At 51.5% G+C, this 11,980-nt stretch overlaps 1 protein-coding gene across 2 annotated transcripts; it reads left to right on the top strand.

The window, feature by feature from the left end:
• Window positions 1-3,900: 3,900 nt before the first annotated feature.
• On the top strand, window positions 3,901-11,305 carry LOC117011505 (TOG array regulator of axonemal microtubules protein 2-like). Of its 2 annotated transcripts, none has more exons than XM_033086915.1 (5): window positions 3,901-4,908; window positions 6,013-6,165; window positions 8,280-8,412; window positions 10,101-10,206; window positions 10,958-11,305. In XM_033086915.1, the coding sequence occupies exons 1-5, from the start codon at window positions 4,830-4,832 to the stop codon at window positions 11,195-11,197; spliced, it is 711 nt and encodes a 236-aa protein (XP_032942806.1). In that variant the 5' UTR covers window positions 3,901-4,829; the 3' UTR covers window positions 11,198-11,305. The 2 variants fall into 2 exon arrangements, with proteins under 2 accessions (XP_032942806.1, XP_032942807.1); XM_033086916.1 differs by having other exon boundaries at window positions 4,816-5,000.
• Window positions 11,306-11,980: the final 675 nt, after the last annotated feature.

The following is an 11,980-nucleotide window of genomic DNA, read 5'->3' as shown; positions in this document are numbered from 1 at the left end:
CCAGGGTCTGACCCCATTCCAGGGTCAGATCCCGCTCCAGGGTCTGACCCCATTCCAGGGTCTGACCCCATTCCAGGGTCTGATCCCATTCCAGGGTCTGACCCCATTCCAGGGTCTGATCCCATTCCAGGGTCTGATCCCGCTCCAGGGTCTGATCCCGCTCCAGGATCTGATCCCACTCCAGGGTCTGATCCCACTCCAGGGTCTGACCCCATTCCAGGGTCTGACCCCATTCCAGGGTCTGATCCCGCTCCAGGATCTGATCCCACTCCAGGGTCTGATCCCACTCCAGGGTCTGATCCCACTCCAGGATCTGATCCCATTCCAGGGTCTGACCCCATTCCAGGGTCTGATCCCGCTCCAGGGTCTGATCCCATTCCAGGGTCTGATCCCGCTCCAGGGTCTGATCCCGCTCCAGGATCTGATCCCATTCCAGGGTCTGACCCCATTCCAGGGTCTGACCCCATTCCAGGGTCTGATCCCACTCCAGGGTCTGATCCCGCTCCAGGATCTGATCCCATTCCAGGGTCTGATCCCATTCCAGGGTCTGATCCCACTCCAGGGTCTGATCCCATTCCAGGGTCTGACCCCATTCCAGGGTCTGACCCCATTCCAGGATCTGATCCCATTCCAGGGTCTGACCCCATTCCAGGATCTGATCCCATTCCAGGGTCAGATCCCGCTCCAGAGTCTGATCCCGCTCCTCGGTGTGATACCCCTCCCGGGTCTGACCCCCCTCCCGCGTCTGACCCCATTCCAGGGTCTGATCCCACTCCAGGGTCTGACCCCATTCCAGGGTCAGATCCCGCTCCAGGGTCTGACCCCATTCCAGGATCTGACCCCATTCCAGGATCTGATCCCATTCCAGGGTCTGATCCCACTCCAGGGTCTGACCCCATTCCAGGATCTGATCCCATTCCAGGGTCAGATCCCGCTCCAGGGTCTGATCCCGCTCCTCGGTGTGATCCCCCTCCCGGGTCTGACCCCCCTCCCGCGTCTGACCCCATTCCAGGGTCTGATCCCGCTCCCGGATCTGCCGCCGCTCCTGCTCCCCCAGAGCCGCTCCAGTGCATCCCAAGGGCCCGCATGGAGCCGAAGCCGGGCCCAGGGCCGGCTGCCCGGCCCATCCCGTCCCGTCCCATCCCTGCGGTTCCGCCCCGCACTCAGGGCCGGCAGTGGCAGCGGCGCGGGGCGGGCCCGCTGAGGGGCCGGGGCCGGGGCCGGCACTGCCCCCGCCCCGCCGGGCCCGAGCCCGGGCCGCGCCCGCCGCCGCACGGCCCAGCCCCGCTGCCGCCCGGAGCCGCGCCGGACCCCGCTCCCGCCCGCCCCGGCCCTGCCGCCGCCGCACCATCACTTTCTCCGCCCGGAGCTCTGAGGCGGGGCTGGTTCAGTGCCAGCAGTGGCCCCGCCATCACCTGTGTCATCGGCCCCGGCATCTCCCCGGCTCCCGGGGCCATCCCGGGGTCCCGGCCCCGCCGCGCACCGCCAGGGCCGCCCGGCCGCCATGGCGCGGCTGGAGGTGGACCGGGCCTTCCTCCGCTCGCCGCGGGGCTCGCTGAAGATCTCCCGCACGGTACGGCCGGGGGCGGCCCTGGGGCCCGCGGGCAAGGCCCGAGCCGGTGCTGACCCCCGGCCCCTCCTGTCCCGCAGCTGGTGGCGCTGGCCGCCCTCTTCTGCTTCGTGGCCGCGGAGTCACACGAGGCCTACGCGGCGCTGGCCGGCATGGAGGCGGGGATCACCGTCCTGTTCCTGCTGCTCTACCTGCTGAGGCTCGACGCGCGGGTTCGGGGCCTCTCCTGGCCGCTGGCTGTGAGTTCCCGTGAGCTGCGAGTACTGGTGAGTACTGATGGCTGTGAGTACCGATGTCCCCTGGCCGTGAGTATTGATGTTCCCTGGCTACGGGTACCAGTGTCCTCTGGCTCTGAGTATTGATGTCCCCTGGCCGTGAGTATTGATGTTCCCTGGCTATGGGTACCAATGTCCTCTGACCACGAGTACCAATGAATGTCCCCTGGTTGTGGTCCCGTTGTCCCCTGGCTGTTGTGGCCGCTGGGTAAATAGGAAGGATCACCTGTCCCAGGGGACATTGTCAGCTGGCTCAGTGATTGTTTCTGTACATGTGAGTCAAGGCCCAGTGTTCTGTGGAGGTTGAGGCAGTTTTTCCTAAAGGAGCGTTCTGTTCCATCAGTTCCTGGATGGCTGTGCTGGATCCGATAACAGCCCCTCCCAGTACGGGCACTGTTTGCCTTGCTGTGTAACACCTTCACATCACAAATTAGTCACACCCTTTCACTCAAATACTAACAAGTTCTCCTCTTACCTCACTTTTGTACGTGTATTTGCTGCTTCAGTCTATGAGTTGTAGCCAAGTTGCAAAAATTTGACACAAAAACAACAGAAGAAAGGTAAAATGAGGAAGTTTTACTAGAAACGCTCTTCCTACCATCAGACCACCGGGTGTCAGTGTCCTCTCACATGGATATTGCTGTAACTGTTTTCATGGCAATGCAGCCGTTTTTAACCATCCCTTCTGTGTTGGGAACTCTCCACGTCCTCCTTCAGGCCTGTATTTCAGAATAAATATTTTGCTTCCACTGGCTGTTTCAGGATGTTTTGAACTCGGTGATTGCAGCGTTGTTCCTCCTCGTTGTGTCCTTGTTCGCAATAATAATCAAGACCAACAAAGGGACATTGGCTGGAGGAGTAAGTAGGAGCATTGTTAATGAATTTCAGTTCTTACAGTGCAGTGATTTGAACCTCTTGGTACTCACGTTGTGGTAGGGCCATGCAAACTGTCTTGGAAGAACACTCTCAGCAGTAGCAAACAAGGTACATTCAGTGTATCTCACTAAAAGAAAATAATCCTCACATCACTGGTAATTTAAAGATGATGCAGCACTTGGGAATTACTGCAGAGAAGTACTAAAACACTGAAAATTTCTAGAGTTTTGAAGTAACCTACATTTGCTAGCATAGCTTGAAATCCTGAGTGGGAGAAACCCTAGCTCTTTTAGGACTGTCCAGTTTAGTTACACTAGTTGAGAAAAAATGCCAAGAGTCCTGCTAAAAAGAGTTGAAACTTTAACAGACACACTGGCACCTCCCTCGTGGCATGTACATTGTTTTTTCTGACACAAACTGAGGAATTCTGTCAGTTGAAAAGAGGTTTTGTTCATACTATGATTGTAAGAATTTTGTGTTCTTAAGATCAAACCAGTTAAATACTTTGAGTAACTGACTTTTAATTCAGGCTAATTCCAAGAAAATAAAATCATTTTGTGGCCTCAGTTACATTTTGTGTGTCCATTTTGCAGACCTGGCTGACTGCAGTGTTCCCAAGCAGGTTACCTTGGGATCAGTAGCTTCCCTGCCAGCTTCCCACATTCCCTTTATTTGCAATTCCTTGTCTCTCAACCAGAACTGCCCTCCTTCCTCAAAGCCCATACCTTACTCTCATTTCTTATGAAGCTGGCCATTCTACATGGGCAAAAAATACTGATTTACAGCACTGATTTTTTTCTACTTTGCTGCCACTTGTAATTAACCTCTGCAAAGCTTAAAAGGTGTTGTATAGAATGACTGAACAGCTCTGTTGGAGAGTATTTCAGAATGAGCTACATTGTCTTGCTTGCATTAAGAAAATGAGCCTTTACTCAAGCTGGCCCAAAAGTGGCCCAAGCTCATCCAGTTTGGAATGAAAATCCTTGAGGAAAATTAATTACCTGGTGCCAAGAAAACAATTTACGCTTGGGTCGCTCCTGCAATCCTAAACTTTTCTTTTTATGTCCTCTAAAATATTCCACCAAAGAGAAGAAAAATGTTCATCTAAATGTATACAGGTAATAGAGCCCAGGACTTCTTTTAGGAACAGGAAAGAAGATGTTGACAAAAATCAGTCTTCCACTCTTGGGGCATGGGGATTCTCTTGGGAATATATTTGACAGCTACGGCACAATTACTTGCCTGTTTCCAGTTGTGCCAAAGTCACTGGTTTGCAGATGGTGCTAAGGTCAGGCCTGAAGCATTCTTTATGTGCAAAGGCCATTTTAGAGAAGGTCTGCAGGGCAGAGCAAGCTACACACCAGTGAATGTGGGCAAAGGGCACCCTGAGAAGCAAAGATTCTAGTGTTGAATATAAGCAAAGCTGCAAAATAAAATGGGAGTATTTCATTTTTCCTGGTTCCCCTTCTGGTTGTATCTCACAGCCCTCTCATTCTCAAATTTTCTGCTCATTGATATCAGTGTTTCTGCAACTTGTTTTCGCATGACTCCTCCTTTTGGTCTCCTGGTCTCAGAGACCAAGGCATTCAGAGTCCTTCACAGCTTTATCCTTCAGAAGCCAGGAATTGAGAAACAGCTGCAATTCCTGGCCATGAGTGTTAAGCAACAGCTAATTACCCCTCTTTGCTCCATATTCCACATGGTTTTTATTCTCCTGCCATGGCCTGTAGGAACTGAACTGCGTGCTCACTGGTCATGGGAGCTCTTCATTTGTCTTGGAGCATTCCTATGACTTTCATGCTCCAAGCAGGGCTTCCTGTCCTAGGCTGCAGTTGGAGCAGTGTAAGGTTGTGGCACTGAAGTGTTCCACCTCCCTGTGTGTAATTGCCAAGGTGAGGATGGGAGACATTCTCCTGAAACTATTGGAATGTATATGGAGCTGGATTAAAGTCTATGGGCTCTGTGCTCCGATGAGATGTTGTGCCACGTTTGTGTGTCTCTGCTTACAGTCTGTGATGTATTTCCATTGCAGCTAGATCTGTGCTGCTTTGTGCAAGGTGGCTGAAGAGAACTTAGAGCCAAAGGACGTGGAGTTTTTTCAGAATGAGATGAAGAAAGGGAGAGAAGAGAAAACATCCTTGCAGCTGCCTCCACAGACAGTTGAGCCCAGGGATGCAGCTGAAGCAAGTCAGTGGTGGCTACACTTGAGGTCCTTTTTGACCCCTTGCTTGCCCTTTGCACAGTGCTGCAATCAGACTGGGCAGCTGTTCTGCTTGCATGTGAGTGGAAGCTTGCATAGGATTGATTTCCATTCCCCAAAGAAAAATCCAGAGACATGAAGTGTCGTGCCCATGGCCTCACTGCGTCAGCAACACAATGTCAGCTTTCCACCTTCACCTGTAAAGTCACTCACAGTAAAAAATTCTGTCTTGCAAAGTCCACTGGGCTTCATACTCTCTCCTGGAGAGCAGCTTCCAGGGAAAGTGAGTCCAGAAGAATGCTTTTAAACCCACGTGCAAACTGGAAGAAACCAAATTCAACTCCTTCTAATGAAAACATCAGAGATCCTTCTCTCACCACTCCCTGCCAAGGAGCTGGGGCTGCAGAGCTGTGCTGAAGCCCCGAGGCAGTGCTGCTGTTGTAGCTCCAAGAGCAAGCAGCATTCCTGAGTGAATCCTGGCTGAGGGGCTCTGGCTGCAGTGCTGTGTGTGCTGCCCCGAGGGCAGCAGCAGGGACTTTCAGGGGCAGCACTCAGCCCAAGGGCATCACGCAGGGTTATCTGCACTTTCTGTTGGGAACTTCCCCAGCCAGCCTCTGAAACAGGCAAACAAAAGCAAAGCAATACTGGGTTTTCCTTGTTTCTTAGGGGAAGCATTACTGCAGTTTGGTTGTAAACTAGAAGAGGGTAGATTTAGATCAGATATTAGGGACAATTTTTTATAATGAAGGAGATGAAATGCTGAAAGGGAGTGCCTATGGAAACTGTTGTTGATCCATCCTTGAAGGTGTTCAAGGCCAGTTTACATGGGGCTCTGAGGAACCTGATCTAGATGAAAATGTCCCTGTTTCCAGGGGTTGGACCAGATGCTGGTTAAAGGGGCCTTCCGACCCGAACTCTTCTAGGATTCAGTGATTCTGTGATCCTTGTCCCATGTTAGTGTGCCAGTGTTCTACCTGAAGTTCTTTGGGGTAACAAAGGGATTGGACCCAGCTCCAGCAAGTTTTCTGGTCCATTCCATCATCACCATATCCAGGACCCTCCACTTACAAGCTCTTCTTTGTTCCCTGCAGGCTTTACCCAACCACCTGTCAATGGCACAGCTTCCAGTGTGCAGAGAAAACAGCCTGGTAATGCCTTGAGGAAGAAGGTCTTGAGGAAGCAGGACAAGGTGCCCAGTATGTCCATGGTCCATGAGGAAGACAGAGTCCCATGCAACTCCTCAGGTAAGCCTGCTCCATGGCAGCTTTTTCCCACATGTGCACAAGGAGCACAAACTGCCTCCTGCCTCAGCCAGCACAGCTGGGATTTTTGGTCCATAGCCTGTCCTGAGAATGAAGAGCAAATCTCCTTTGGAGTTACTCCAGCTTGGTAGTACTACAGCAGTTGGTTCTTAGAGATCCATTGGAAAGTTGAGCTGAATAAAGTAGTGGTAAAGGCCTAAGCTCTGCCTTTTGCCCATCCTGACAGTCCAAACTACAGTGCTGGTGGCAGGAGGCAGCTGTAACAGCAGGGATGAGCTGTGGGGCAGTGTGCCAGGGTGTGCTCACTGTGCACCTACGAGCACCACCACCATCAGTTGTCCACTCACCAGCGGGGCCCTCTGCCTGTGCTGCTGTCCAGCTCTGCAGCCAGCTTTTCTGCTGTCCCAGCAAGGGTTGTCTCTCATGGCACTCAGTGGCTTGGTGCCATGGTGCTGCTACTCCCAGAAGTGCCCAATGGCTCCTGGCTGCTGCCATCCCATGGCCTGCAATGCCAAGAGGGAACAAGCAGTGCCTCCTGTGTCACCACACCCAAATATAGTGGTCGTGTGTAGCAGCTGAGAGCCAGGAGGGGCTGCCTGGTGCTCCCAGGCTGTTTGCTGCCTGCAGGGAATGCACAGCAGATAGTCCCTAGTGGCTCTTATCTCTCCTTTGTGGGTAGCCTGCCTGTGCTATGGTCCCAAGTAGGGTGAGATAAGAAGGAGGGAGCTAGGAATGATCCTTGGAATGCTCTTTTCTAGTGATACTACTTCCACGTTCAGAATTGACCAGAACTGGCCTGACTGTGGCTCTCCATTCATATGGAATCTAGATGTGTATGTCTGCATAGTTCTGCAGTGACATCACTGATGTCAGTGACTGGGGTACCTCAGTGACATCCAGATCTGCTCCTTTCTGAATATTTTTGATGTTACAGTTCCCCCATAATTGCTGAGAACATGCAGTGTAGCACAAAAACCCTACTGAGTCTAGAGCACTTTGTCTAGATTCTGTGCCATATTTATACTCCATCATTTTAGACACCTCTGATGTTTTCATCTATACATTAGAAAATGAGCTTTTGAATGCAGAAAATGAAATTTTTGATTGACACCACTTTTGATGACAAATGGGTTTCATAAGGATTGCATTTATCATCTGATTTTTCTCATCTCTTGTAAAGTTTTTTCCTTACCAAAAAATCTCATTAGGGTATACCCAGTACAATCAATTTTCAAGACAGTACATCTGCCAACAATTTGCATCTCTATTGAATATTTTTATTCTCACTTTGCATTTGGATGGCATTTTTATCAACTCTCTAGACTGGAAATTGTGTTTTTCCACAAGAGAAAGCTTAGGCTTCACACAATGTGCAAACACATCCATTTGATGGCAAATAAATTTTACCTCAGCATCTTTCAAATACAGCCAGTGTGTACCTTGGAAAGAGTAAAGATTCCTGATGCTTGGAAGAACAAGCATCCAATAGTAGGTGAAAATGTAAGTGCACTCAGCTGCCTGATGTTCAGAATGATTGAAGTCAATGTGAGCAGAGGCACTGTCAGGTGTGAAGGGCCAGGTCTGGCTGTTCCCTGGGAGTGGCTCCATGGGGATTCAGCCAGGCCCAGCAGGGCTGGATAATTCAGGCTTGGCTTGGTGCTGTTCTGAGGCAGCTGCAGGTCCTTCCTCAGGGAGTTGCAGAGTGCCTCAGTCCTCAGGGCTGGAGGAAATCAGGGCACTGGGACAAGAGAGGCCCCTGGGGGGTTCCCTCCTGGGGTAGCCATTCCTGCTGCCCACCCTGTCTGGCAGGGAGTGGGAGCTCTGCGGCCTCAGGAACCTGCCGCTGGCTGCGCTGCCTGTGGCACTTGGGAGCTGGCAATTGCTGTGTGGGCAATGGTCAGGTTTAGCCCGGAGCTGAGCCCAGCTGGGGGGCTGTGAGAAAGCAAGGAGCCCAAGGAGGCAGAGAGCAGGGCAGTGTGTGAGGCAGGGCCCGTGTGCAGCAATGGAAGCCTGGCTGGGAGCTGGGGCTGCAGGCCGCTCCATGGCGGGTGCCTTGCCCGGGGCTGCAGCGCTCAGGGCTCACCCTCTCCTCACAGTGACCTCGCAGACGGCCCCTGGTGCCGAGTGCCGAGAGGAGCTGCTCCGTGGGCATGGGCACAAGGACACAGCCTCTGCTGAGCCACAGCAGTCCTTGCTCCAGGCACTCTCCTTGCTCGGCAGCCATGACTGGTAAGAAAGGCCCCGGTCGCTCTGTCTCTCCCTCTTAGCGTTAAGGGAGGTTAGAAGTGTATCTTGCTAGAGCCTCTGAGCCCTGACAGCCCAGAGGGCCAAAGGGCACTGGTGAAATCCACTCCAGAGCAGTGGGAGGATAAAGATTTGAGAGCAGCCTTTTCTTGGCCTTGCTCTGCAGCTGTGCTCCAGCTGCAGCAGGTCTGTGCTGTTTGCTCTCTTTGCTGCTGCTCCATGGAACTGCAAAGGGAATCTTGATAGAGGAGAGAAAGCTGTGGGACAAGATGATTTGCTGGCTGAAGGCAGGAGCAGGATGGCAGCAGTTTTGAGTGTAGATAGTTGGGTGCCTTGGGGCTCAGTGGGACTGAGTAAGATTTCTCTCTGGTCCCAGTGCTGACAGCAATGGCAGGTGACAGGGTCTCCCTGTGACCTCCTGCATGTGAGTCCCAGAAGCAGCTCCAAGGAGTTCCTCTTTCTGAGAAGTGGACTGAGTTGTGCTTTCAAGTCCCTCCGTTTCTGAAGCGCTCATGGCAGAAGAGAAGGAGAAAAGAAGTGAAATCCTCTAGGAATCTTGTACTTTTGGAACTCAACTTTTTCTTTCTCACTGCTTCTTATGGGGCTGAGATGTTTGGTCAATACTGCACCACGTGTTCCACAATTAAACACAGAGAGAAGGAGGCGCAGAGGTGATAACCCTGCAAACAGTTAGGTGATATTGCTTGTCTTTTTGATGTCTGGGTTGGCATTCACTCAGTGGTGGATGCTTCATTCACACAGGAGTAAGGACTCCATTCACACTGGGGTAAGCATGAAAAATCTGCCACAAGGCATCTCCTTGTGCAGGCACATTTGCTTTGCCCTTTCTCTTCTGCTTTCTCTTCCCCATTTCTGTTTGGTACCCTGTGAGGTGCAGAGAGCTTCTGCAGGTGTGGGGGGTCTGGGTGACACTCAGGGGTGCCCGTGGGATCGGTCTCCAGCCCTGTGCTGCAGCCCTGATGCCTCACACACCTTCCTGTAGCTCAGGGTCTGCCCAGAGCAAGTGCTGAGAGACAGAGTTGTTTGCACCTTTTCAACAACATGTTGCTGTTGTGGGAGTTGGTTTAGGTAGGGGATTTTGGGAAAAGCCAGACTTTCAACTATTCTTGCTCAGGTGTGGAATCTTCTGGGACATCCTCTAGCTTTTTTGGGGGAATGTGGAAGTGGACGGGGGTGGGTGACAGACAGGCCTAGATTGTAGAGTGGAAACTCAGCTCCGGAATGCCAGTGCAGACTCTCCCTGCTGAACTGCCTGCTGGGGCTGGCAAAGAAGGAAAATGCCCCAGTAACAGCCCCATGGGATTGTGTCTTAGGGACAGGTACAGGGAGGTGACACGAAACAGCAGCATGGGCCAGTCTCACCACTTCTAGGAAGCACTGACATAGGGACTTCATGTGCCAGACATTTTGGAAAGGCTGTCTTCTAAACAGCCACAAATGAAGGCTCTGAAATCCCTCTGTTTGCCTCTCGGATTTGTGTATGCTTTTGACAGCCACAGCATCCTGTGGCAACGACTTGCACAATTTCATTAAGTACTCCTTGAAAAGCACCTCCCATTGTTTGACAGAGCTGCCAGCCTGGTCATTTCAGAGGGTGCTGCCTCGTTCTTGGGTGGAGAGAAAAATCAATCTTTTTGATACTTGCCTTTCAGGGAGAAGAAGGAGAAGGGACTCTTCAGCATCAAACACCTGGCTGAGTCCCATTCAGAAGTCCTGCTCTCTAGACTTGGTGACATTTGCTTGGCAGTTACCAGCGAGGTGAGAACATTGTTTTGGATTTTCCCATGTACTTCATGCACGGTGTAGAGTAGGTATGTGCTTGTGTATCTCCACGTGTACTCAGAGACTGCCTTCATTTCTGGTTTTAGACCTTCTGTTTCTAATGTCTGTCAGCTCTCTAGAGGATCTGTGTGTCCATTTAGCTGTATTTACTGGCAGGTCGGGTATCTGACACTCATCTTTGAGTGAGCTGCCATTATAATGAAATGTGCAATTGCAGAAACAGATGCACTAATTATGTTATTTGCCAGAGTCCTAATCTCTGCCCAAGCTGTAATGCAACACTGCAAATTATTCTGTAGACCTGAGCCTGTGTTTTCTGTTTCCTGGCTGAGTGCTTCAACTGCTGGTGTTGCTTTTTTGAACAGGAGCCCGTGACACTTTTTCCTTATGGCCTGTGCCTTTGTGGTTTGAAAGCAGCCCTTGCTTTTATTTGATTCTTTGTTTTTCAAAGAAAAGGGCCTAAAATCAAAGTTGTTGACATGATACAATGGTTGAGTCAAATATTTTAGTGAAATGGGGTTTTCTTTAGTCCTGCAGTAAGCAAGTCTGAGGCCAGAAATTGGTGCCAGAGTAGGTGCCTTTCTGTGCTTGTGCTCTTCTGCTCTTATTGTGCTTTTATGTTCCTCTGGACACACTGGGACATGTTTTCATTTCCTGGGACTTTTGTCTAAGGCAACCGGTTTTCTTTTCAAGGTGATTCTTATGTTTCCCCTCATGACTTCCCCAGGTGACCAACCTGCGCACAAAGGTGTCCTACTCGGCCATTGTCACTCTGGGAGAGTTTTTTGTGACCTTGAAGAAGGACATGGACTCTGAGGTGGATGAGGTGGCTCGGGTCCTTCTCCAGGTGCTGTGTAACTGCCCAGAGTTTGTTGAGAAAGCAGCCAGTCAGACCCTGGGGATGATGGTGGAGAATGTGACTCCTGCACGAGCAGTGACTGCTCTCCTGGACAGTGGAGTCAGGTAGGTTCTCCTTCTCTTAGTGATATTCTTCACCTTCTAGGGTGCAGGTGGGGGAAGGGATGAGAGAAAGAATGGGAATGGTGGGAGGGAAGGGTCCTGTATCCTGCATGTTCTGTCAACTCAGTGACTGGATTCTCCAGTCCACCTCATTGCTCTCCTCTTGTCCCCTAGTTCTGCCCTCCCTCAGCCTATGAGTTCTCAGAATCACAGAAGTGTAGACTATGGGGAGTTGGAAGGGGCCCATCAGGATCATTGATTTCAGTTCCTGGCCTTGCACAGGACACCCCAAGGGTCACAGCATGTGCCTGAGAGTGTTGTCCAAATGCTTCTTGAACTCTGTCAGGCTTGGTGCTGTGACCACTGCCCTGGGCAGGCTGTTGCAGTGCCCAACCCCCCTTTGGGTGAAAAGCCTTTTCTGATATCCAGCTTAAACCTCCTCTGACTCAGCTTCCTGCTGCTTCCTGGAGTTCTCCCAGTCTGTCAGAGTTGCCTAGATGTGGTGAATGGTGGGGAAGTGAAAGTGCCTTCAAAGGTTAAGGATAGAGCCTTGTGCTTTTGTGGGAAGAGGGACAATTGCAGTTGCAGCTGTGAGCGCTCTTTGATATTTCACTGCCCTAATCACAGAGCCCCTGGGAAAAACCATGCATCCTCATTATGCCATTACCTTGAGAAATAAGGAGGGTACTTGCTGGGCCATGGAGCACATGAGGGAGAATGTGCTGGGTGTGGCACAGCCTGCACAGCAGGTGCAGCTCCTGCCAAAAGGAGTCTTGTGTGACTGTCCTGG

This window comes from Catharus ustulatus, unplaced genomic scaffold, assembly GCF_009819885.2.
Source record: "Catharus ustulatus isolate bCatUst1 unplaced genomic scaffold, bCatUst1.pri.v2 scaffold_73_arrow_ctg1, whole genome shotgun sequence".
Classification (NCBI taxonomy): Eukaryota; Metazoa; Chordata; class Aves; order Passeriformes; family Turdidae; genus Catharus; species Catharus ustulatus.
This window is presented reverse-complemented; position numbering and strand designations above follow the sequence as displayed.

What these genes read in the sequence shown, in the direction of transcription:
- LOC117011505 (XM_033086915.1), top strand. Translation starts at nt 4,830, where the DNA reads ATGAAGAAAGGGAGAGAAGAGAAAACATCCTTGCAGCTGCCTCCACAG. An exon ending in AGTCCCATGCAACTCCTCAG is followed by an intron (nt 6,166 to 8,279) that starts GTAAGCCTGCTC and finishes CTCTCCTCACAG; the next exon opens with TGACCTCGCAGACGGCCCCT. An exon ending in GCTTGGCAGTTACCAGCGAG is followed by an intron (nt 10,207 to 10,957) that starts GTGAGAACATTG and finishes TGACTTCCCCAG; the next exon opens with GTGACCAACCTGCGCACAAA.